The sequence below is a fragment of the Struthio camelus genome, chromosome 3 (assembly GCF_040807025.1).
Source record: "Struthio camelus isolate bStrCam1 chromosome 3, bStrCam1.hap1, whole genome shotgun sequence".
NCBI lineage: Eukaryota > Metazoa > Chordata > Aves > Struthioniformes > Struthionidae > Struthio > Struthio camelus.
The window spans coordinates 35768063-35793588 of NC_090944.1; the positions used below are offsets into that span (position 1 = coordinate 35768063).

General features: G+C 37.3%; 1 protein-coding gene across 28 annotated transcripts in view; it reads right to left on the reverse strand.

Moving 5' to 3' along the window:
- LOC104151956 (dystonin) overlaps positions 1-25526 on the reverse strand; it is a 309066-nt gene that overhangs the window by 24706 nt on the left and 258834 nt on the right. For all 28 annotated transcript variants that reach the window (XM_068937429.1, XM_068937427.1, XM_068937406.1 and 25 more), the window contains 15 exons: positions 22969-23200; positions 22393-22619; positions 21603-21725; positions 20766-20867; positions 18655-18756; positions 17354-17527; positions 16389-16544; positions 13830-14027; positions 13223-13351; positions 9471-9641; positions 7970-8125; positions 7535-7741; positions 5732-5851; positions 1311-1480; positions 545-704 (listed from right to left, as the gene is read on the reverse strand). In XM_068937429.1, coding sequence (XP_068793530.1) covers positions 545-704; positions 1311-1480; positions 5732-5851; positions 7535-7741; positions 7970-8125; positions 9471-9641; positions 13223-13351; positions 13830-14027; positions 16389-16544; positions 17354-17527; positions 18655-18756; positions 20766-20867; positions 21603-21725; positions 22393-22619; positions 22969-23200 — 2427 coding nt within the window. The remainder of the gene's footprint in view (positions 1-544; positions 705-1310; positions 1481-5731; positions 5852-7534; positions 7742-7969; positions 8126-9470; positions 9642-13222; positions 13352-13829; positions 14028-16388; positions 16545-17353; positions 17528-18654; positions 18757-20765; positions 20868-21602; positions 21726-22392; positions 22620-22968; positions 23201-25526) is intronic.

Sequence of the window (25526 nt, forward strand, 5' to 3'; positions counted from 1 at the left end):
TGCAGACTGCCAATGTAGGTTCGCTGGGCCATAGTCCAGTTGTGTACTCCCATGCCTAACTACTCCCATGCTGCAACTACTTCTCTACATGAATATATGGCAGCTCTGGAGGTTTGAAATGCTTGTGGCTGTTTTTTCATAAAGGCTGCTGTAGTCAAGACAATTGCACTGGACATTTGTTTAGCAGATGCTCTGAATAAAGCCCCGTTTCTTCTCAAAAGATTTCCAATAACATTATTTTTGACAGTTCTGGTTCATATATACATATTCATAAATGCACATTTGTGATTTCTGATATGATATTCATAATGCATAAAAAAGCAGCATTATAGGGAATATCTCAAAGCTAACTGATGCCAATGAGTTATTAACTTTTTTCCGCCCAAGTACCTTTTATAACATTTTTCACTGTAGCTGCCGTGTTTGTGTTATAAAAACATTCCATGTTTCTAAAATTACAGAATAGCCAAATAAAGATAGCATTAAAATGCTCCACTTATTAGCAGTCTAGTAATTAAAAAAAGAAGGATATTTCTAAAATTACCTTGTGATTGTCAATCAGGTTCATCACTAAATCGATGTCACCATGTACTGGCTGATCTTCTGCTAGCTGAGGCTCAATTTTGTATAACCAGTCAATGAGAGCTTGCAGAGCATCAGTAAATTGTCCAGAAAACAACAGGGCTTCCTCCAGTTTATTTTGCCTGAGGAAAAAGAATGAACACAACCAAAACAGTAAACTTTATAAAGATCACTTACAGGCTTTAAGGAAACCTTTTCAACATAAGGCGGCAACAACTAAGAGCTGTTAATGTTTCGCTTTTTAAATAGTGAAAAAAAAACATAAGCTTAGGCCCACATGGGATGTATAAAATGCTTCTCCAAGCTCCGAACATTTACAGGCAGCACACACATTCTGTTATCTCTGAAAAAGGCAACGTTCATCTCACTTCCCTGGGCTACCCTCAAATAAAATGGCTCCTGGAGGAGAGAAGCAAGATACACTGCTCAAGTGGAAATTAACCAAGTAGTTAAAAGGGCTTTATCCACTCTATTAGCACTGACCAGTACAAAGCAGGTTCCTGAACAGATGAGGGCTGCTCCTCTGGCATTCTCTCCCAATCCTCTTCCACAGCATCAGGAAAGCTGGGAGGATGCGCTTCTAGAATTTTACTGTTTTGGCACTCTTAATTATCCAACAAGCTAGCATTTCTGGTTTTACTCTTACACCACAGAATCCAAAACAGAAGCCAAAAGAATTCTCATAAGCCTTCTTATCTGCTGCACAATTAAACTGGCTTTTCATTTACCTTTCTACTGATTTTCCACAAATTGTATCCCATTTATCTCTTAGTTCACTCAGCATATCATCTAGTTTCAAATTGTCATCAGCCAAAGTGGTTTTCTCTTTCAAGGAGCGTCCAGTCCTGTTTGTGGTATCATACACAGAATGTTTGGCACCAAGAGATTTCTGGAATTCCTATACACACGGAAGAAAAAGAAAACACCCACGTAGCATTAACTCCTTACAGGCTGTAGCTAATTAATCTTTGTCATATTATTTATAATATAAATTGTAAATGTTGCTGTACGTAAATTTTACTACATTTACTACTTACTACAACATTTCTAGTCTGCTAGTGCCATAGTGAAGCTGAAAGTCATAGAAAGTATAAGGGGCTTGACACTTGTGCAGAATCTATGTCTTCTGTCCCTCTCTGGGTGTGGAAGCAGCTCTATACCTGCTGGAACAACTCCTGGAAAATTCCTCCTTCAACGACAGTGGTGATTCTTGTCCTGCCATAATATTCTTAAATTTCAGCAAGGAGATGCCCAAGACAGACAAACATGCTCTTTTGGGAACCATGCACTGGGCAGTCTTCACGCTATACTTATATAAGATTTCAAGCTACTGTAGAGTGCCCCAAAGGCTGCAAAGGTGATTCTGCTTTAGCCCAGTATGGTCAAGCTGGGGGACTTGGATCCATGAGCACTGAATCCTCATAAGATTGAAGCATATCATAACTAGGAAGAATTGTATGCCAAAAGCGTGCGGACTGAGGCACAAGAGGAAGTCAGGTGACATCCCAATAATGTAGTTTAGGTTGGAAGTCATGCTTTTTGGTCACTGTCAAGTTGTTATGATTGAGGGACTCTTGAAGATGATGGTGACACCACAGTCGCATTTGCCTACCAGTGCTGACAGCTCCTTCTATGTAGAGTTTCTGGTAACTTTTCACAGGCGCAAGGGAACGCACAGAAACACACTTCATCTGATACCTCAGAGTATTTAACAGAACGTCACAGTAAGTAATTAAATAATGAGCAGTGCCAAAAGCTAAAACCAGCCCTACGTAGCAGCTTTTAAATGGTAGCAATGTTTAACACTTAAAGGTTTTTATTTCATGCCTTCATGAACTGTTAGTAGGAAACCAGTAAAAAACATTATCACAAGCTTGCTTTATGAACCTCAGATGTTCAGAATCAAATATTCTCATTTGACACACAAAAAAAATAGCAGGCCAAAAGAGGTTTTGTTCAGAGTTTGCTGAAACTGATTTTCATCTGAATCTCAGCGCAACCTTCAATATGATTACATCAGAATGGGATTCCTTACCACTTACAGCTTATAATTCCTCAGAGCACATAAAGATTGCAAGGATACCGCACAGGCATTGCTCGCACATGCATGGCTGCTCACCTCTTACTGGCAAGCCCATGTGAAGTGTTACCAGCTGGCCTGCGCTAGCCTGTGCTGCGCTAGCCTGTGCTGGGCTCACGATTCCTTCACCAGCTTTCCTATGCGTCCTCTTCCTCAGCTGCTCCTTCTAGATGTGGATGCATGTCAGAGAACGGAGTGACTCGGGGTGTGCAAAGCAGGAGGAGGTAGGGATAGGGGTAGGCCATGGGGACAGTAGGCTAACTTCACCTAGGATTTCTTAGGGAAATGTCACCTGATTTTATGCACTTCACTGTCCTTACTTTAGAGTTTTTATGGGATTCAGAGGAAACTGAGGATCAGAATTTATCAGCAAAAAAATAGCATTTATTTTGTAATTCACTATTTCCTTATTGTGCCCTCATTTTCCTCATATAAAACAAGGAATCATATTTTATGAAAGAATATCAAAACAAATATTAACCTTGAACTACAATAAAAAAATGAAAAACAAAAAAAAATCATTTTCAAAATGAAAATAACCAAAGTTTTATAGACCTTCCCTCACCACAAATAGTGCATCTGTTTGTGCCATGCTCCTTTTATTTGACAGGGTTTACAGAGCTACATACTTAGTGTTACTTGATTTGCACAAAGAAACACCAGAGATGGATCATACAGTAGAAAGAGATATCAAGGAGAAAAAAGGGTTTTAGTTAATGCATTCTGCGAGAGCTAGTCTGCACACACTCTACCAAATCTACTTGCATTTGATTTCACAGAGGTGTAACTGAGAGCAGATTTTGGTTTAAGACATCGCAGCTGCCAAAAACAGATAGGTAAAATGAATAAAGCCTCAATAATTAACTATCTGCCTCCTTTCTAAGGCAGACAGGAACATACAGATAAAACAGTCAGGTTCATATAAATGTATTGTAAAGAACATTCAGCATTAACAGAAGAGTGGACTGGATGACCTAGGAGGGGTTTTTCCATTCTTGACTTCTACAAATGAGAAAAAATTGCCAATAAACAGACCATGCATAACCCCAAAAAGTCCCTGGCAACACACTAGATATGAGAGAGAGAGAAAACATTATCTTGGCTTTCCTTTTTCTTTTTTTTTAACTCTTGTTTTTTGGCAGTAATAACCTGGCAAAGAGCGAGCCCAAATTATTGCTTACAGCACACATACAGCACACGCATTCAGTTCAGATATCAAAATCATTAACTAAATAGAGCAAGGAAACCTTCAAGGCTAGACAGAAAAGACAAAGACAGACACAGGGGGCAAATGTGGGAGTGGAAGGAAAAGACTCAAAATACAAGGAAGGACATTGCAGTGTTGGGAGGTTCCACGGCTCATTAAAAAACAATTGAGTTGATTTCTTGGGGAGGGGGTAGTGTTTGAAGCTTGAAGTCACAAAGTTCACAGAACTCCCTCCTTCACAAACATTCATCTTTTCCCTCCAAATCACCAGCTTCAGTCCTAATGTCCCCGTGCCACATACCGTTCTGTTCCTTAAAATAAATGAGATTCAAGCAACTTATGTAGCTATTCTCTGCAGGCATTTTATAGGAAAACAGACTGCAGAAAAGATATTGAGAGAAGTGATGAGTCTGCCAAACAGTGTGAGGAAGTTTGGACTCTGAAAACGTACTGCTGTAGGTAGGGTTGCTGTAGGGTTATCAAGTCCAAATTTCAGGAGAGGAGAAGAGGAGAAAGGTAAAGACTTGAACTGGCATCCAGAAGGACAGTAAGAACCCAAAAGCCAAGTCACAATGTGTAGATCATACTCATGAGGACCTTGAATTTTATAGAAAGAAAGTGGAGTAGTGGAAGTATTAAAAGAGGGATACAGTTAGAGAAGACAAGAAAGATGTTCTTAACAGAAGGATTTTTTTCTAAATTCTCAGAGCTGACTTCAGATTTTGGCAAGAACAGCAATCCCAGAACAAACTGAAATTGCAGAGTTAGCATAACAGAATGTTAATGCATGCTTTATCTAACAATTTTAACGGCAAACACAGGTAAAACTATTTTTGCTTGACTAACAGCCAACCTTCCCAGATTAAAGGAGAATATTCTCCTGTTTGATAAACAAATCTTAAGTCATCATGGAAACTGAGAAATGCTAAGAATATAAAAGTACATTGACACAGCAAACAATCCTTAAGATACAAGCAAAAGACTTGTAAGAGGTAAAAGCAGTCATCAGAAGATACACTGAAAGGGAAAGCAGAGTTACTAAACCTACTCTGTCTCTGAGAAAACTTGTCCAAGATAAATTTTTAGAAACGGCCTATATTTGAAGAGTCTACCATTCATCCACTTCATCCTCAGTAATATGTTCATTGCTCTTTACAAAATTAAAAACAAAGTAAAAATTTCCTCTAGGCTTTTTTGCTCTGTGTCTCATGGAACTGTAGAGCTTCTTTTGCTTTCATATTATCATTGCTTCTTTGAAAAGCCAGGCCAATCTGGAAGTTTTACATTTTTGCCTATAGTAGTTGGGTTTGTGGAAAGGTGGTCCTGGAATTCTGAATCCGATGCAGAGAAAGAATCTGTACACTAATAGCGTGATTGCACTTTCTGGAGTATTTCATTAATGTTTTCACTTAACTGAAAAAGCAACCACCAATCAAAACACATGATTATTTTCCATTTTTGTGGTGGCCCCATAACATGAAAAGGAAAATCCCATACCAAATAATTGGATGGAAATTTGTGTTCTGATGACTGAAAAAAGTCTACAATATGATCTCTTAAGATATTTTCCTTTTCTGAAAGGGTATTACCATGATATTTTTGGAAGTTTCCACGGTGCCATATTATTATGTCTTTCCTCTTCATAATTAACTTTGCCAGTACCTGATCCACATGTGGAGGAGAAGTGTTTTTTTAAATCTAATTTTACCACCTGATAACACATCACCTGTTAGTTGATGCTAATAAGCTTTCCATTGTAGTGAGGCAATAAATCTACTTCCTTTGCTGACTGCATGGTACAAAGTTGACAGGTTTACCTGCCGTCTAACTGGGCATCTTGCATTTCATTAGCCATGACTCACCTTATGCTGTGCGAGCTGCATTTTTATTTTGTCAGGATCATTTGCAATTTCAAGCTCGGAGTCCAAAGATTTCTCTGACTCTTCTAACCATTCCATAAGTTTGTGCCAGGCTTCATGGAACTGCAAGAAAGTGAGAATTGCATAGATTTAAATATATGCTGGTGCATAAAACAGTCAAAAAGTGTTATATCCTGACCAGTTCTCTACAGGCCAAACAAATACTTTGCACGCTTGGGAGAGGTTCAGTGAGCTTTCTCTCCTCGGCTTCTCAAACAAAGACTGGTCTAACTATGTGCTGACTGGACCTAGCCTCCTTTCTTCCAGGCCGATTAGCAACCTTTCACGTACATGATCTGTACATGGAGGATGCGTTTTTCAGAGAAATTTTAGTGAGTTCTGTTGATGTGGTGGTCATTTAAACTCCTACGTCTTTAGTAATGGTTAGCAGGGTTTAGCTATGGCCTGTATGGGACAACAGTAGTAAATTACTCTTGGGGGGAAAACTCTGCTCTGGAAGATTGCCCAGATTTTTCCCTGGGACTCGCTTAAATGCTCTCAGTCTATCAGATGCTATCTTCACGGGCAAGGAGCATATTCTTCATCTTCCTTCCTGTCTCAATACAAATAGTGCTTCAGGGAAGGAAGAAGGGAAAGGCTACAGATTCAAGCATGCCACAGAATCTCACAAAGCGTCATCACTTCAGAACTGGATTTTCCAAAATCCTTCTGGCCAGGGCTGCCTACGTGCAAGCCCTTGTTTTCTTTCTCTGCCAGCCACAGAAAAAGTGAAAGCACAAGAAACCTCTATTTCAGAAACCTCTTAAGTCTCCCGGACCCCTGCTCCTCGGGGCTGTGGGTCAGGCCTTGACATCACTACCCTTCAGTAGTCCTTCCCCCCTATACAGATAGTTGTCTTCCTAAATGAATGACACTCATTGTATTCAGCTTTGTAAATGGACAGACCTCTCTACTGTCCATCTCATTGCAGAACTGCAATGTGTGTGTGTGCACAAGACAAAACGCTGAAAAATAAATAACATCTGATTGGTTTACAGCATAATTTATTGCACAGAAAAATTCTTATTCTACAAGCTGAGTGGTGGTAGCACTGAACATGGGAATGTGGTTTGGCTGTGAACATGGCCAAGACTCCACTTGAATAAAAAGAAGCTAGCATTTCCCTATTGATGTTTAAATGTATTACATTCCTCTCACACATTTTGCATCTTATCATTTATGTTCCTCAGTAAGGGGAACATGAATCTAAGGAAAAAATGAAAGCTCCCTGGTGAGGAAGACTGTGTAATGACCTCTTCAGTTTTTTAAAGAAATAAACAGAGAGGTCTTACCACACAGAAGATAGTGGTTTAGTAACTAACATATTAGACTGGGAAAATGATGAGTATTAGGACACAGTGTAAACCTAAGAAGAAAATACTAAGCAATACTCTCACAGAGCAGGGAAAGGGGTTCATCACATTCTTTCAAATATAAAGGGTTGATTGTGCAACTTTTTTTTAAAGACACTAAAAGGCACTAATATACATCTGGAAGCCATACTGTAACTTCTTTCAGATTATCCTGCACTGCAGACAGAAGTCGCTGCTCAGGTTGAAAATGAAGCTTTCACCTTCCAAATGAAGTGCTCTACGACTGAATCACAGAAATTGCTCCACTAATTCAACAAAGTCTGTTACACTAAACCCAGACTTGCTTGAAAGTGCTTTAAAGCACCATATACCTCAAGGGTCTGGATTTAATTACAGCTAAGTTCAAAGAGTTGTACAATAGCTGTTACATTACCTGTTTGGCCCTCTTCCTTGCGTCATCTAACGCTCTTCCTCTTTCAACTAAGCGTTGAACTACTTTTTCCCATCTACTCTGTACACTAATAAGCAGATTCTTAATAAGGACAACATCCTGTTTCTGGCTGAAATATTTCAAATGGGTTCCAGTTTTGTCCAGCTCTACGATCTGATCCCGATGAGAATTCACTTCTGTGGCAAAAACCTTGGAAAAAAAGGAAAAAATTACTGTGAATATGATGTTGCTCATGCACTGGGTAACACTGAAAAAATAGTCTGATAAAGGATGATGCAGTGGGAAAGACTATAAAATGCAATTTTAAAATAAATTAAACGTTTCTCTGAGTGCCAGCATTACAGGATTCATTTGGACATTGTTAAAGTATCTCCAAAGAGTGGGAGAAAAACATTGCACATCTGTTTCTCTACATACCTTGTGTTCATCAATTTGAAACAAGACAGTATCCAAGATAAGACTTGGCCGAGAAGCTGCAGTTAGAGTTTGCTCAGCCTGAGTAAGCCAGTTGATGAAGTCCTGAAGTGAGTTGTGGAACTCCATTGCTAAATTGAGGGCTTCTTCCAGTTTGGTCTGTAAAGATATGTCATACTTCAATAGCAGTTGATGTTTTATAGGTGCCTCAGCCAAGAAAACCATTCATTCTAGCTTAGCATTTTGAAAGAGTCCTTATTTTTAAACATTTTTCTATCTCAAAGTTTCTGAGTTTTATATTTTAAACTAACAGCTTACATATGAGTATATCAAAGGGGACAGAAAAGTAATAGTAACTTTAGATAGACAAACAGAAAATACAGCATCTATTATCAGATTAAAATTTTCCACATTAGAACATTACATCTTCTGCTACTTGATTGTAATGGAACATGTGGGGTCACCAATTTCAATACAAAACCAATAGAATCTCAGAAATCTAAGGCAGCGTTACGCCTCGGGGAGACTCAAAGAGGTTATCTAATTTATTCTCTTGTACTAAAGAAAAAATAAGTTTGCCTAGATCATATCTTTTAAACAATGCCCAACTGTCATTTTTGTTGCCGGAATCAGCACTAACTTTGGATACAGTTCTGTTTTTTTTTTTGATTACTGAAAGCAGGGGCAGAAAGCAATCACACTGCTGCACTAGCTTAGTACTCTGACCTTACAACTTCCTGCAAGAAGGTGCTCATGTTGTATATTAATTAGTTTGATATTTTTACATTATACAGTTATCTTAAGAGACATGAACATTCTTACTTTAAAGTACAGCTAAGTCGTGAGTTAAATATTTATGCTTTATACAAATTAGGGCTGTACAGAGTTCCTCTCTTTGTGGTTATTGATACTATTCATTGTTTGACAGAGGTAGAACAAATGGACTATACTTCATGAAGGAATAAAAGCAAAATGAAATTAGTAAAATGAAAATGTACGTTGCACATCAGTGAAATCACGCAACTGAGTTATGTTAAAGCAGAAGGTAGTCACTTGAAGCAGGTGGCAGAAGGCCAAGAGTTTGAGAATTAAAAAAAAATGGGTAAAAGCTAGGAAAATTAAAGCAGCAGCTCTGTGCTGAGAGGGAAATAAACTTGAATGATCAAATAAGTTTATTCATTCTCTCCTGTCTACAATCACTATAACAAAAAGCGCAAAAGCCCTTAATCTAGAAAATGAGTTGTGTGTCAGTATCTGTTAACATATTTCTATGGAACATAATTCTTCCTTTCTCACCCCTCCTCACCCACAATTATGGTAAATTAACTTCTTGAATCCCACTGGTTCCTAAGCAAATGCTAAACATACCAATAAATTCTGCGTAACTGCCTCTATAATTAATTCTAATCTGAAAAATCAAGCAAGTACCTATGTATAAAGGGACAGGAGCATAACAGGCTTAAATACATGATTTACACTTCGATCTTTATTTAAAATCACGTACTTTTCTTTCATTGAGCTTTGTTTGTACTGATTCCCATTTTTCTTTTAAGTTATTTATGTCCTGCTCAACGTTCGTTTCAGCAGATTCTGGGCATCTTGCAAGCATCTGCTGGCCTTTCTGCATTAAACACTTATACGTCTCTTCTTTGGCTTCAAAGGCAGCACAAAGTTCCTAAATTAAGAAATCACCAAAAAAAAAGAAGTCAGGTAGAAATTCAATACTCTTTACAAAACGTTAGCATAGTATCTGTTCTTCCCCCAACATTTTGTGGGTACGATTAAGACTAATACAGGAAACATATGTAATTCATAAAAAGCCAAATGAGCAAAGAAAGGGCTCAGTTCTTCAGGAAATGAGAACTTGTATTGTCTATCAGATGTTTTTTTCTGAGATCCAAAGCCTGGCAAGGAAGTATTATGTGCTTATCTCTCTGTGCAAGATTTGCTACAACTCAGTTGGTTTTAAGTCCATCTGTAGCTGAAACACAAAATGTATCAGCATTATACAGCATGCTGAAAGCCCAGAGCTATCCAACACACCTTCAGAAGTGTGCGGGACAACTTGGGAGGGCTGCTTTATTGTACGTTTTCTCTTGTTTTGTCTGTATCTTCCTTCATTTGCTACGCATGAGCACAGAAGACTTTTTACATACACAGAAGAAGAATGGTAGAATGGCTGGAAGAATAATAGTAACAACTGTTTTAGCTGGTAAGTATTCTACTAACTATTCTTTTCTTTCAATCACACTAAATATGAGGTGGCAAGAGAACTGGAACACTCATACTTCCCTCTGATTCAAAAGAGCACTTTCAAAATTTATAACAGATCATCCAAATGCATCATCAGAGCTGATGCAGACTCTCAAATGAGGAACATGTTCAAGGAGATGAGCAATAAATAACTGGCCTGTAAATAGGAGGGAGAGGCCTTTTCCCTCTGGCTCTCACGAAAGGAGTCTAAAACCAACAGTTTCTCTGGGATAAAAGATACTGGCCACAGGGTTGCATCTGATCCCCAAGGAGGACAAAGCAGGAAGTAGGTCAGACCATAAGCTGAGATTTTCACAAGCCAGAAAGCTTCCTTCACAGTCCACAGGAAGGAAGGAAGGAAGGAAGGAAGGAAGGAAAAGTGCTGTCACCTAGTCTGCTTCCTCCTATTTTCCTAACCTCCCTAAAACATTTTTCTTAGGCTATAAAGCTTCATCTTTCTTATTCTCAGAAACTAACGGATGTCGGTTTGCATGTGTGCATTTTAAGGAACCCAATAGCAACAGGTAGGTCCTATTTGGAGACAAAACCAAAGAGGTAGAAGCTAGCTTTAATAGCCTTTTAGAGTATGTATGTCTGCACTGCAGATGAAGCTCGGGCCTTCCCTCTTCACTCTTCTCCCATCCACACTCAGAAGCTCTCCCTTGAAGCTAAATGACCTTATAATTCAAGCTAATTAGCCCAGAGGGAGATGACAGGGAAAGGGGATCCAGCTTCCACTTCCTGTGCAGTTGACATTCCACAATTCCACTACATGCCCAAAAACGCAGACAAAGTTTCCTAGAGTTCCTACAGCAGCTTATTCTACTGCAGCACTGACCACTCAGCAGGACACGCAGGGAGTGCCGCACAGGGGAGAGGTGGCATAGCACCAGTGGCCACACACACTGGAGCAGAGCTTGGTCTAGAGCTGCCAGTCCTGGGGGCTCACTGCAATGGTTAATTCTGCAATAAAATCACATTCTTAAGAGGGCAGGAGGAATTAAAGTAATTTGAAATAGGGGACCTAGCAGAAATGAATTGGTTTTTGGTGAAGGGAAAGGGATATTAGGAGCAGCACTGGGACAACTGAGGAGACCTCTTTTCAAACCCTTTGCTGCTGGTGTCCTGTAATTTCTATTCATATCCTTTGTATTACTGGTGCTGCTTTAGCCGGAAGCACTACCCAGTCTCAACCTCACTGGTGAACTGATTACAATCGTAGGCTCTTCTATTCATAGCTGTAACACTGATGTTAGACTCAAGATGATGATAACACGTTATTTCTAATGACAAACACAACAAAACACAAAGCAAAATTTTGTTCTTTAGCTACAAGTCACAGATTAACACAGTTTATATCACTTAACGGCAAGTTTGAAGTTTGCAAGGTATAATCAATAGCACTCAACACGACAACTGGCCTCAACTTTTCAGCTGCCAAAAAAAATGAGAATTTACATAGATCTGCATGGATGCAGTGAGGTTTAATTAAACTCTAACCAAATCTTTTTTTTTTTCTTAAGGATTATACATTAAACAATGATGAGTCAGCTTCTGTAGTTATATGATAGCCCACAGCATAGTTACAACTTGCTAAAAGGTTCAGTTAGGAAGTTTTTCTAGATATAGAGTACATATGATCAGGAACATACTCACACTTGCTCTGACTACAGTATTAAACTCAACCTAAACATTCTTTAATTCATCAATATATAAATACAATAAATATAGAAAATGGCTTACTGATTTGCACAGTAAAGGCATGTTACTAAAGAAAAGCCTGAAATTTTCCAGGGAAAATTGTTCTGTCTTGATCTGATTCCAAGTCCAGGATGGAAAATGGAAAGAGCTCCACTGACTCTTCTGGATTTTTACTTAGACCACTCCTTCAACATAAGCGAAAGTTGTCTTTTTAAGACAAGGTGAGAAGGATAGCAGGGGGGTAGGGGTATTTGAAAACAGCAAGGTTCTATTGGTGTTTTGTGTTATTTTTCTTTCATAACTGATTTTAAAATTGTAAGAAAGAAAGAAGAACTCTTCCTCCAAAAAGTAAGATTCTCTCCTTTTTGTTCTCAAATACAGTGTTACTGGTAACTTTTGAAATAAACACAAAAAAAAAAAAACCACCTACATTTTTGGGTAAAAACCTTCAGGATCATTCCAAAATAAAATTACAAACCTATGACAACAGGGTATTTTAATGGAAACTGCGTCAGGCATGCTATAGCTCAAGGGCAATTCAGTAAATATCACTCTCGCATCTGAGCCAGGAGGTCAGGAGTTCAGATCACTGGACTTGGGCTTATATCCAGTCCTAACAGCACAGTACGATTTTATATAAATGGAGCACTATGAACTGCCTCCCTTTGAGGTAAGATATCAAGTTAAAGTGTTGTTTTTCGTCAAGCTCAACAGTTCTCTACAGGGGAAAAAAAACGTAGTATTTTTCTTAAAGAGGAAGAAGGCAATAATTCAGGCAGCCTGACCAGCTTTCCATTTCTAATTAAATCAGACTCCCTATATGACCCAGGAGTCCTTATTACATCTCTGTTGATTACAATATCAGCTTTGGTTAGATAAAGAACAGAGGATCAAGTCATTCATTTCAGGATCCCATCCAAATGAATGTGGACCTTTTTTATATTCATCTTCATATCGTAGAAAAAACAAAAATGTAGTTATGGGAACAGAAGGGAAAAGAGGAATATTAATCACTCCGAAAAAACTGTAAACACTTTCTATTTTTCTTTCTGAGAACGAGATTGCAAAAACTTCTTTTATGTCTGTCTCAAAACTAACAACGGTTTAGCTTTGGGCATCTCCCAAATTACTACTTTTGCAACACTGCAAATAACGGTCCTGGTTTGAAGGCCAGTAAAATGTTTTAAGATACTGTACAGACATTGTGATATATAGACCATGCTCTGTATTTACCATAAACACTCATGAAAGATAGTTAGCCCTGAAATGCAATTTACAAAGCATTCTAACCCTGATACTTACCATATGGGTATTAAGCTGCTCTCTTGCTGTTTCTGGTAAGCCTCCAACAGGTTTTGATGCCAACAGCTGACGTTCAGTGTCTGTCAGCCATTGCTGCATATCTTCAACTTCACCATGGAAACCTTGGGCCTAAATTACACGATATCATTTTAGAGCATACTTAAATGTTTTCCATTCTAATATTAGCTCAGATGCAGAAGTATACTGCCAACGGAATCAATCAGATATCTACAATAATCAAAGGAAATTCCAAACCAAAATTTAAACTTGCTGCATTCAATATAAAGGATAACAACAAAAGACATGGAACCCATGAAAGAAGGCTAAATGAGCAACCGAGAGATCAATGTTCTCACTGAATAGTATATCTATACAGAAATTTCAGCCTTCTGAAATGCATAAGCCAAAATCGGAAGTCTTGATTCAGCACTATAAAAGATAGTGCCCAGCTGTGGAAGATGCAGCTGGATCAAAACTTTCTCCGAATTCAGGAGTGTCTGCATTACGGTTTTTGATTTAGGCCAACTTCTGATACATGTATCTAGGTATTTCATGTTAAAAGGCCCTTTTTCTGAGTTGTCTGTTTATTTGATCATTTCCTGTTCACCTGGATCAAGGCACTGTCCAGCTGCTGTTTCCTTTGTTCTGTTTTTTTCAACACGTTTTGCCAGCGCTGATTCAGAAGTTCCAACTTGCTCCGTAAATTACTTGCTTCTTCAACAGCACTTGATTCCATCAGGTCATTTCCTGCTTTCTTTACTGCTTCCACTGTGGACTGATGAGCTAAAACATCATTTTGCAGCACCTACAATTGGAACACAACATGTATGACTGATTATGTTGGTAAGTTATTGAATGAAGGCAACTACGCTAACTGAGATACTTCTAAGCCTATGACAAGGCAAACGTTTAAAAGTAGCACGAGTATTAGCAATTAAAGTGGAATTAATTAATCTCCCTTCAACCAAAAGCAGTTACACTCAGAATGATATATTTCATTTTTATGCCTCAGCAACAACGCAAAATTATGAAAGGTTTCTGGTACTGCTAGTGAAGAATCATGTCTGAGATATCCAGTATCACTTCACTCAACTTACATACTTTTCTTTAACAGCACTTTTATTTAGAGAGTAAGGTGTGAAAACAGTGTTATATACACTATTTCTGATTGCTCACGGAGCAGTAGGGTAAGAGGAGAAGAGAGGGAGGAACAAGAAGAATATGTGCTTGCTGTATTTACAGCAGTCTGACCGCTGTGATGCCTTTTCATTTATTTCAGGTCTACAACTGGTTTCACGTTATGTTAGGCTAGTAGGACACTTCAACTGTCCTAAGAGCTGGAGAACGATTGTAAAACTAACACCCTAAGACCCCCTCCTAGCTCGTTAAAAACCCATTACCATGAACCACAGTAAAATCATAACGAGCAATAAGTACATTTGGGAAAAGGATGCTGTGTTCAGGAAGATTTCAAAAAGATTAAGAAAAGGCTTTAAAATACCAGATACAGAGGACAGAAAAAGAGTACTTGTAAAATGGTTAAGAAGGGATGATAAACCCTATCTGAAAAATTCAACTTTATGACTGCTCTCTTCCAAGAGGTGTGGTTCTAACTCATTTCTCTCAAAATGCTAGCATATGGAAAAAGAAAATTTAAAGCTAACTACAAAGGAACTTTTAAATAAAATATACAGAGTGTTTGACTAAATAGGGAGTTGCAGGTAGTCCTCGTATACAGAAAGTGCACCACATTTGCATTATTTCTTCTAAGCTAAGCACTAAAAATATGTTATTTTATTCTCCCAGCTGAATAAAGAGACATTCACAAAAGCAGATGCATCTTATTCCTTCCTTCCTGCTGAGGCTCACTAAGAACAAGGTCTATTCTTTCCAAAGTTATTCAAGAGATGGATGTTTTTCCAGGCTACCACAGGAAGTGCTACTGTGTGAACTTTCTAACCTCTAAACTCTGTTTTTTGAAAAGGAAGTAGACTGGTTCATGTGTTTGCTGAACTCCTTCAGCACCCAAGGTGGATGAAGTAATCAACGATGTCTGAATGTTCTTCGGTAGTAAAACACTTCCATTCACTGAGAACGTATGAATTTCACAGAGTGGAAGTTGGGTTAGTAGGTTTTTTTTGTTTGTTTTTTTTTTTTGTAAAGGTGTGTTTCTAAAGGTAGTCACAAAGGGCATGTATATATTTCACTCTGCCCACGTTCCAACTGAACACACAAAAGGCTCCAGAAGCTGTACAGAAGCTGTAAAACTGCATTAACATAGAGAACAAAATGCCTAAATTATCTTTATACTGTCAATGTCAGTCTATCCTCTCTAAATCCAGAAAAAACTCTGAACAAGAATCCTTTTCACATGATATGCAAGGCAAAATTTAAATGGCAGATTTGAAGAAAAGGAGAGGATTTATGAGGTTAGTATGAAATCTCCAGCCCTACCAAAAGCTACCTAATCATGAACCTCACTGAGCCACATAAACAGGTAGAGAAGGTTTCTCCCTCCTGGGAGATAATTCTTCAAAATAAAGGAAAAATGGAAGGATTCTTCCAAGGGCTCCAAAGGCACACTAGCCATTAAAAATAAAAAAAGATTAAACTTACATTGTAATTTACAAAGACATATAAAGATGAAGGCAGGGTTATCCCTAAAGTTTGCTGGGAGTTTCAGAGCAGCATCCTCTGTTTTCATTGGTCACAGCTGAGATACAATTTTGCAGATTTCAGAACACATTGCTTTTTCTCTGAGAAGCAAGAAACAAGCACAGCTGTTTAAAGGTTTAAGTGCATTTTGTAAGCCTTGGCCCAAAAAGAACTAATCAAGGAGTTTATTGCTTCAGGGAGAGTAGCAGGTATGACGACTTTAGAGTTTCCTGGGTCAAATGAAGGTGAATGAAGGTGGAGACTAGGGTGAGCTGCTCTTTTTCCATAAAACCTATGCCAGTTGCTTGGTATATGCAAGGAAGGAAGGCATATGGAGGAGCAAGAGGAAAGATACTAGTTATTCACTTTCAAGCCTGCATTTCAGCCATAATCTGCACCTTGGAAATCTCAACAAATAATTATTTATCAACTATCAAGTTTTACAACAACACTCATCACAAAGATAAACATCAAAAGAACATTTCAGTTAATATTCAGTATAATTACATACATGATGTTTGGCAAGTTCAATTTCAATAGCCTTGGGGTCTCCACCCACAGGTTTCTGTTCATTCAGCAAATCTTCTGTATGTGTCAGCCACGTCAGTAACTCATCCAGAGCATGCTGGAACTGCCCCAAAGCTAGCAAGGCACCTTCAAGCTTGTGCTATAGTGAAAATAAAATAAAATTAACAATAAAACGGCTTCATGATGCTGTTGAATTGGCTTAAATAACCACCAGTCCCTGCATTCACCGAGTGGGGTTCAGGCATCTGATAGCATTAAAAAACAGAGAGAAACAGTAACACAAGAAACCGCCTCTATAGTTAGAGCTGATTAAGCACTTCCATTGTAAAGATCTACAATCCAGGCTTAAATTCCTGACCATTACAAATCCCATAACCAGAATAAAGTTTGAAGGTTCTCTCAGCTGAGATATGGTGTTAATTTTAATCATTTAGAATATAATTTTAACATAAATGCAACTTGGTGCATGAACTTTTAAAAACTTTTTCTCCGCAATGAAATGAGTCAATTTAGAAAGAAACACACTTCAAAGCACTGCATCTTTAAATATCTCTGTTTTGCTTTGATAACTGAGTGTTTTGGAAAGAGCGCTACATAGTTTAATATTAAAGTTTTTAAGAGAAAGTGTTCGATTCAGCAGTTGATTTTGGTTTTGCACATATAAACATGTGTTTAACTGCCAATTGAGATGTTATCAAAAAACCAACATGAAATAATGACTTGATGTGACACTGCTGATTGAGGAAGTGACACAAAAATACTGCCACAGGTTTAAAAATCATGAAAGAACTCAGTAAATGGTGAAATTCCGATTTTATTACATATAGTTCTGTAATCTCCAAAACAAAAAAGACTAAATATATAAGATGATGCATACAGCATGCACTAAAAAAGCTTTTCTTGAAAATCTAAGTCATGAATAAAGCCCCCACCTTTAAGTTTATTTACCTGTCTATTGATAATTTTTTCTTCTAGGCTGTCCCACATCAATTTGAGCTCTGAGAGAGGGTCTTGAACAGTGTGCCTGTCACTTTCCTCTGTTACCTTCTTCAGCAATAGTTCTGCCTGGTGGTTCAGTCGTTCCATTTCTATCTGCTGCTGATAAGCTTCTGTCTTAAATTGCTATGATAAATATAAAAAGAATACAAATAAACATACCACATGTAATGATCATTTTGAATATAGCTCAGTATAGCAATGTTTACAATGCTAATGTATCACTGTCAGCTTTCATAAGTTTGAGTGTTTCTTTTCTTTAATATTAGTGCCATATAAATATATTTCCTGGGTCAAAATGCACGCAAGGCACTGATAATCCAGACAATCTCAGCTAACTGAAAATATGCAATAACGTCTTGCTATTCCATCAGATATTGCTAACTGTGAACTGAGGATGTTAAAGGAAGATGCACAAGAGTATTCTCCAATGATCTTTCTGGTTTGTAACAAAGGCAGAACATATCCTGAGTACTTTCTAGCTTTTGTGGTTGTGGTAATATAGTACTTTGATTCATATGAAGTTGCATCATAAAACAGATAAGATAGATTAAACAACCTGCCCAGAGCCAAAAAACATCATACAAGTCAGAACGAAAACCAAGGACTTCCACTTGATCATTACAGTGATCCCTGGTTTTTATTTAAAATTTTAATTTAAAATTTTTATTTAAAATATGTATAATAGCCTGCCAGCGTCAGGAGCGTACCACGTCAAAGATCCGTACGGAGAGGTTTCTAAGTTAGCCTGAGATAGAGGTTTCTAAGTTAGCCTGAGATTTTGATGTACAGCTTACTAGATATATTGGGAATGACATACATGACCCTTCCGAGCATTTAGGTAAAACCTATAGTGGCAGAAGTGAAAAGGTTTGGGGGCATTTTCCTAGTGCCTCAAGGAAGCTGCAAATGCTGGATACAAGAAAATATGAAAGTCATGACAAAAGAATCCTCTTCGTAATCTTATCACCTTTGAAATAGAAGAAATGCTATGACAACTATTTTTCAGCTATCAGTACATATCCACAGAATAAAATGCAATCTTACCAAAATCAATGCCAAAGACTTCAGCCATACATTTTAAAATGATAAGGTTGCAATGAAACATAACTGGAAATTTTCACATAGATTCTTTTTACTAAAAATTGAAAATGAAAATTGCTTTAACTCTTGAAAAACACAGAAAAATACTGAACAACACAGGAAATACAGAAAAATGAAAAATATAAATGAAACACACAGCTAGTTCATACCTTAAGTTCCTCAGTTTGCTGCTTCACTGTCTCCAGATCTGTTCCAACTGGGGACATAGATGCTAACTTGCTGCCAGCAATGTCTACCCAGTCAAATATTGCCTGAAAGTCACAATATGAAATTCAAGTGTGAGCAGAGAGAAATAGTATCATTTTTTAAAGCTATATTATGTAAAGCATCAGAATTTTTTTCACTCCAGAGAACAACATTGCTACCTGCTTTGAAAGAAAAGAGCTTTTTTCAATGAAAGCTAAAATCCTGATGACACAAGGGATCAAGTACTGACTACACTTAAGTATTCCATGCAATAGTTACAAGAACATATGTGCTGAAAAACTGAGCTTTCGTTAGCAGCAATATTCTGCCAGTACTATTCATGCTGAGTAGCACTTTACTTCTTGAATACCCTAAAAAGTAAATACAGAACAAACTCTCCATTTCATAGTCTCTCAGAGCCAAGATGAAAGGCAGTAGCTGAATGATATCACACTTTAAATGATGATTAACTGCATATCATCAACAAAGCAAACTTCCATTGCAGGGCAATGTTAGCTGTGTAAGGAACACAGAACATGACCCCATCGGTATTTATTAGGTAGTGAAGGACCATAACTGAGCTAGACTGCATCTCAGTAGGATAATGCAGTTACAGCTTTAAACAACAAATTAAGTTTCCTCATTTCTGAGACTGTTCAAGTACTTGTTTTGTTCCTGATACAGTGCAGAACAACCTCAAGGGTACTCTACTTACAGCTTACTAACTGCTACAACAATCCAGGGAATTGCATAGGAGAAAGTACTTCTGCTAGGCCCTTTCCTCCCTGCCTTTTAGCCATCATTCACAAAGCAGGAGTGCTTGACAGAGCTGCCTACTGCTACATAAGTTTCCAGAGAAAAGGAAAACTACCCCCAACAAGCTCAACAGGACAAGGCAGCTGCTGTGCAGTTAAGAATCTGCTTGTAATACTTTGCATATTGTTTACTGAAATGAGCATAAGAAGGCATTTAAATACTGTTCTTGCACAACATATTAAGCTTGCACAATATCCAACGCATAACCAAAGGAAATGGAAAGCATTTAAACCTACAGCAATCTTCCTATTGTAACCCTACAATCAACCTCTGTACAGTAGGAGCATAAAAGCATTTAGAGAAAAAGATATAGTGAGGTATCCTGGAAAACAGGCACAATGTATTATTATTAAGGAATGTTTTGCTACTTGATCTTCACAGAATACACCAGCAGCTTGTGTCAGTGCCATGTGAAATTGAAATTGTAAGTTTTAAAGATTTAAAGACTCAAGAAAGACAATAATCCCACTGAGTAAAGCAAAAAAAAAAAAATCTGCCATATTTGATCATGTTTTGAAATGTTTTCAAATGTTTCAATCTTCCAAACATTCATTGACAGATGATATAAGACATATCGTCCAGACAAAGCTATGAAGAATACGCACACAAGTATACAACACATATAATGAAAAAGATATCTTAAAAACCTGCTGGACAATTTACCTATGGATTTAAAAATCTGAATAATCTTCTAAAGTACTAGGATTGGATAAATTGCACTATAAATTAGTATAGTGGTCCAGAAACAGTTTATTAATACTTTTTTTTTTTTGCTTCAAATATTCAAATTTATTTACTTAATAGACTTCTGGAAATGCTAGAATAAAATTAAAGTGATTTGACCTTGTCCTGTACCCCAACCAAACGGCAGCAGTGAGTATATGGACCAGTACGAACATCACAAAAACACGCGAGCAGAATTACCATGCATTTGTGTGGTATTGCTCTCATCATTAAACAATGAGACTTTAATTTGGAATCTAAACATACTGCAATATGTGAACAATTACATAAAGAAAGCAAACTAATACAGTTACTGTGTAATGCAAAAAAAAGAGAGAGAGAGAGAGAGAGAGAGAGAGAGAGAGAGAGAGAGAATGTATGGCTGCTTAAGAAAATAGTTCCTACAATCAGAATGATGCATTACCTGTCACCTACCCAATCACATGACTTTTCTTGTCTTTCCTTTTTTATTTAATACAAACAGCATTAAATCATGCTAACTCAGAATCGGGTTAGGTATATCATACCATCTTACCTGCAGTCCATCTTGGTACTGAACAGCTGCCTGCATAGCTTCCGCAAGCTTGTCTACCCGTTCTTTCCATGTTTTGTTTAAGGCATCCCAGGCAGAATTCAGCTGTAATTGTAAGTAAGTGCAGTTTACTCCAAAGGCCAAAAAGAATTTTACTGCAGTACAACTTGCATTCACTAATTATTCACTAGTCAATAACACCAATAAATTACACATATTTCATATTCATTCCACATTAAAACTCTTGTTCTTCCATGCATAGTTAGTTTCCGTCAGAATACACTAAAGGTTCTGGATTACAGAAGCTGAGAACTTCACTACTGATTGTTGAGCATTTTTATTAACACATGGATTATAGTTAATATGCGAAACACTATCATGAAATCCTGCAGAGCTGCATCATTATAATGAAGGTAGGTTAAAAGAAACTTATATTGCTGAACATGAAAGAAATCAGTACTGCGTAGACGTCCAAACAGGATTTTCTCAGTTAAGATGTCTCACCTGGCACACGAACCATATCTATCTGAAACTTATTCTAGTGTTATTTTTGCACAATTGACCATCTATTCTACTAATCGGGGGATGCTTTTATCATCCTTTACAAAAATTGTAATCCATAAATCAATAAAATTAAATTGTATGTACATAGTAATCTAATCTGAGTCAAGATTTATTTAAGTGAAAGGCAAACTTTAACACAAAGGCTTCAGGGACACCTTACTTTTGCCCCTCCCTCCCATATTCTTCTGATTTTCAAAATATTTGGGGGAAGAGGGAATACCAATTTCAGCTGAACAAGCACCTAACAACAGATTTAAGCATCTCCATTTCCCATACCTCATCTATACTCTTGTTGACAATAGGTTTGTCAGGCTCTCCACAAGCAGCTCTAAGTTCAGAGCCAAGGTTCACAACTGTTTCTAGTTCTTCTTGCAGTCCATCAATTTCTTCTTTAGCAGCCTACAAGGAGAAAAAAATCCAAAGCTGCTAAATTTAATAATCTACATACATCTTGCTTTTAAGATAGAACACTGCAGGCCTTGGCTTTTTTTTTTTTTTAATTGGATGCCTAAAATATAAGCAGCCCTCTGCAGTGTCAGAGTAGAACCAATTGATATTGGTCTGAATTATAAAATGACATCATAAACCACTGGTACATGAGATGAAAAAAAAAACAGGAAGTTTTAAATTAGATTCCTTTAATCAGAATGTTTTCTTTTTCAAAGATTATCATTCTACTTTCAAATTTTAACTATCAGCATAATTACAGGTTCAGCGCATGAGCATAATATATACATCTGTATGTCTTTCATTTAGATGTTACATATTACTCAGGGAATCTAAAATATGTATGACTTTAAAAAATCCCAGTGACATACCTATTATACATATGTTTATAAACAGATATGTAAATATAATGACAGATATAAGTTACATGGCTCAGTGCAATTAAGCATTGATACATATCATTTGCCACAGCCTTTTCAGAACCACTATAGTAAATTTCTATATAATTATCCCCCTTGGTTTCTAAAAGAATTCTCCTGTGGTATTTCATAGTAATTCTGCCTTTTCTCTGCGTACTGAAAATGAAATACTTTAAGTTAACCAAACACTTTCTACTGACCTCTGCAGCTTCTTGCTGTTGCTTGACTACAGAAGGGTCAACTCCAGGTCCCTCCAATTCTCGAATGAAGTCCTGAGTATCTTTAATAGTAGCTACAAGAGCCATGTGATCACACCAAAACTTTTCAGCTAGTTCCATTACATCCAACAATTTTGCCTCTCTTTCCTCAGTCAAGGTCTGGATGTCTCCCCAAACGAGGACCATTTGGTCCAGTTTATCTTGAACAGCTAAACGACAAAGGAACTAGTTTACTACCTTGGCAAACAGTTCTTGGCTATAAGTATCTCTATAGTTCTACGACAGAAACAGTCATATGTATACATTTTAAAGTTTAGATACTAAATTGTTTCTTTACAGGACTCTTTATAATGTTAAGGGGAAACAATCGATACAGCCTTTCAAAATAAAACAGAGATCATATCCAGGACGAATTATTAAACTAGTGCCTTGCTTTTATACACCTTCAGCAGCTTCTCCAGGAGAACGCAATCCCCAAATTAGTAGTAAAAAATGAAGAATTTTATATACTGCAGCTTGCTATATTTCAGTTACATGAAACTTTCTTCAATTTACTACCTTTAGCAGATACATCCTTATCAGCTCCTTCTGAGCGAGCAATCATTTCCTCCCCTCGCTGTTTAAGCGTCTCATACACTGGCTGAAGCTTTTCCAGATCCACTGATACATTCTTGTTTTCACTGATCTGCTCTTTAATCTTCTCAACTTCTGCTGAGATTGAAGGTGGCTGCCTCAGACGTTCAACTATGCGCTTCAGACTCTCAAGAGTTGGATCTATCTTGTCATGGAACTGAGAAGGTGGTAAGGGATATAAAGAAGGAGTAGAGTAGTTAGAAGCAGAAAATGATTTAAAAACTGCATCTCAAAACTATCTTGGAAAAAGGTACTTAAAAATTACTATATTGAACATCTCTAGCTACGTTACCATACCCATTCTTGTGGTTCTTCCTCTCTTCTAACACCTCAATTACAAAGAGGACCTTGCAAAATGATACTTCCTCTCAGGTTTAAGAGCTATGGAGTTTTACTTTGAAGTCTGGGCTTACTCTTGAGAAACTCCATCTAAAGAGACTTTACATATGGTACCATTTATCTGCATATAGTCCTGCCTAACTAATAGATTACTTTGTACTGTATTTTCGAGAGCCGCAGCTCTCTAACTTCATCAGTTTAGAAAGATATGTACCTTACTATTAAATACAAGGCCAAAAAATATACACTACATAAATATTCTCATATCATGACCAACAAATTGCACATAAACACAGATTAAAATTTGAGGCATAAGGTCATTCAAAAAGACATCTGCTACTGCCCAGATGCTGCTGGTCAGCACTGTAATGGCACATTATTTTCTGCAACTAAAAACACACAAGAGTGTGTGTTATGTCCACCCACCTTTGAGTCCAGGTGCCTAGATATTCAACTACAATTGTGTCAATACGGTTCACCCCTTGGTACAGGTCCAAAGTTAAGCTCTAGTATATGCCTTTGGATCTATACAAATTGCAACAAATGACTCAACATCATGTCCCTGTCAAATTATGGAAATTAACTGTGGGTAAAACTAATGATCCACCAGGATCTACCAAGAGCTCTCGCCATGAAACTTGGGAAAGGTGCTAGAAAGAGCACAGCGAAGCAGGGTTACCTGACGTGAAAAAAATGCCACTTCTCTTCCATTCGAAGGAACATAGGCAAAACAAATGTAATTATTTCTTCCCACTGTACAACCCACTTCAAATCAGACTGTGTGACTAATGGTATGGACTCAGTGTTTTTGTTAGAAGAAGTGTGAATACTGCACAAGTAGAGAACTGCGTTAAGATAAGCATCCTTCCCACATTCAAAGCTTCTGAAAAAATCTATTGGGTCAACAAAACCTTACAGAAGTGACGAAAGTTAAATTGGCCATATTCAGGTCTATATTTTAGGGTGTATATATATTGCATTTTAAACTTGTCAGTCATTGAATGAACCTCACTGTAGTCTTACTACAATGAATGAGACAAGGTGTTTTAGACCTTAAAAGGAAGAAAAGGTAGGTCATTGTATCCTCTCATTCAGGCTCCATATTCAGGCTTATATACTGCCTTTGATACATCATGCAATTTAATATAATTTAAAATCTGAAGAGCCAAATAATTATTTTTCCAGAACTGTCTAGACAAACACTGACATATCCACTCTACTACAGAGCCCTGATAATATATAGTTATGTATCTTAGTAAGATTATATACAAGTACCTTCTGGGAGTTAAGAATGTTTTTCTTTGGCATCTGCATATACATTTATGTATATGAAATGAATGTTAAAGTATTTCACAAGTAATTAAGCAATTTCCCAAGATGTGGTTATATTCTAGCTGCTACCAAAGAATGCACTTTTATCCTTGCTTTCTGTACTTAGACAGTACATTGTGTTTATGTCTATCACATACGAAACGGGGGGGCTGGAATACTAAATAACTAACTTGATTTTCAAATATGCAGCTCCAAATGGGGAGAGGACTGAGCATTTATGATAAACACCAAATCTACATAATCAGGCTTATTTCAGAGGTGTGGATAAAGTAGCTGTTTAGAATGGCTGAAAGTATAATATAATAATGCCCATAATCAGTTCAAAAACAGGTTGATCACATCGGATGTCACCTTTTTTTCCTTATGTTCTTAAGCTCAGTTGAAAATGGCTAGAAACATGAGGTAAGTACAATAACCTGTGAAGAAAATTATTTAGAATGCAGACTTCATGAGAACTTTAAGATCTGTTTCTTAATTTAGTATTTTAGCTCTGAGCAGAATATAGAACTAAATTTCCAGGGAACAGGAAAAAAAAAAAAAGAGGAATTTCCCATAAAGACAACACTGTAGAACATTCCGTTTTTTGTATGGGTTCATGTCCACAGTTTTAATGAGTCCTTTCTTGAATTTGAAGTTGAGTAAAAGACAGAATTTCAATTTGGGTTAATTGCTGTTCAATCCAAAATTCGAAAGTCTCTAGGTTCTGATACATAACAGCACACTAATGGACGCTCATGCCACAGGCTGATGCACTTAAAATACATACCTTTTATGGATTTGATCTCAATTTTACGCTTATGATGACACTTTGT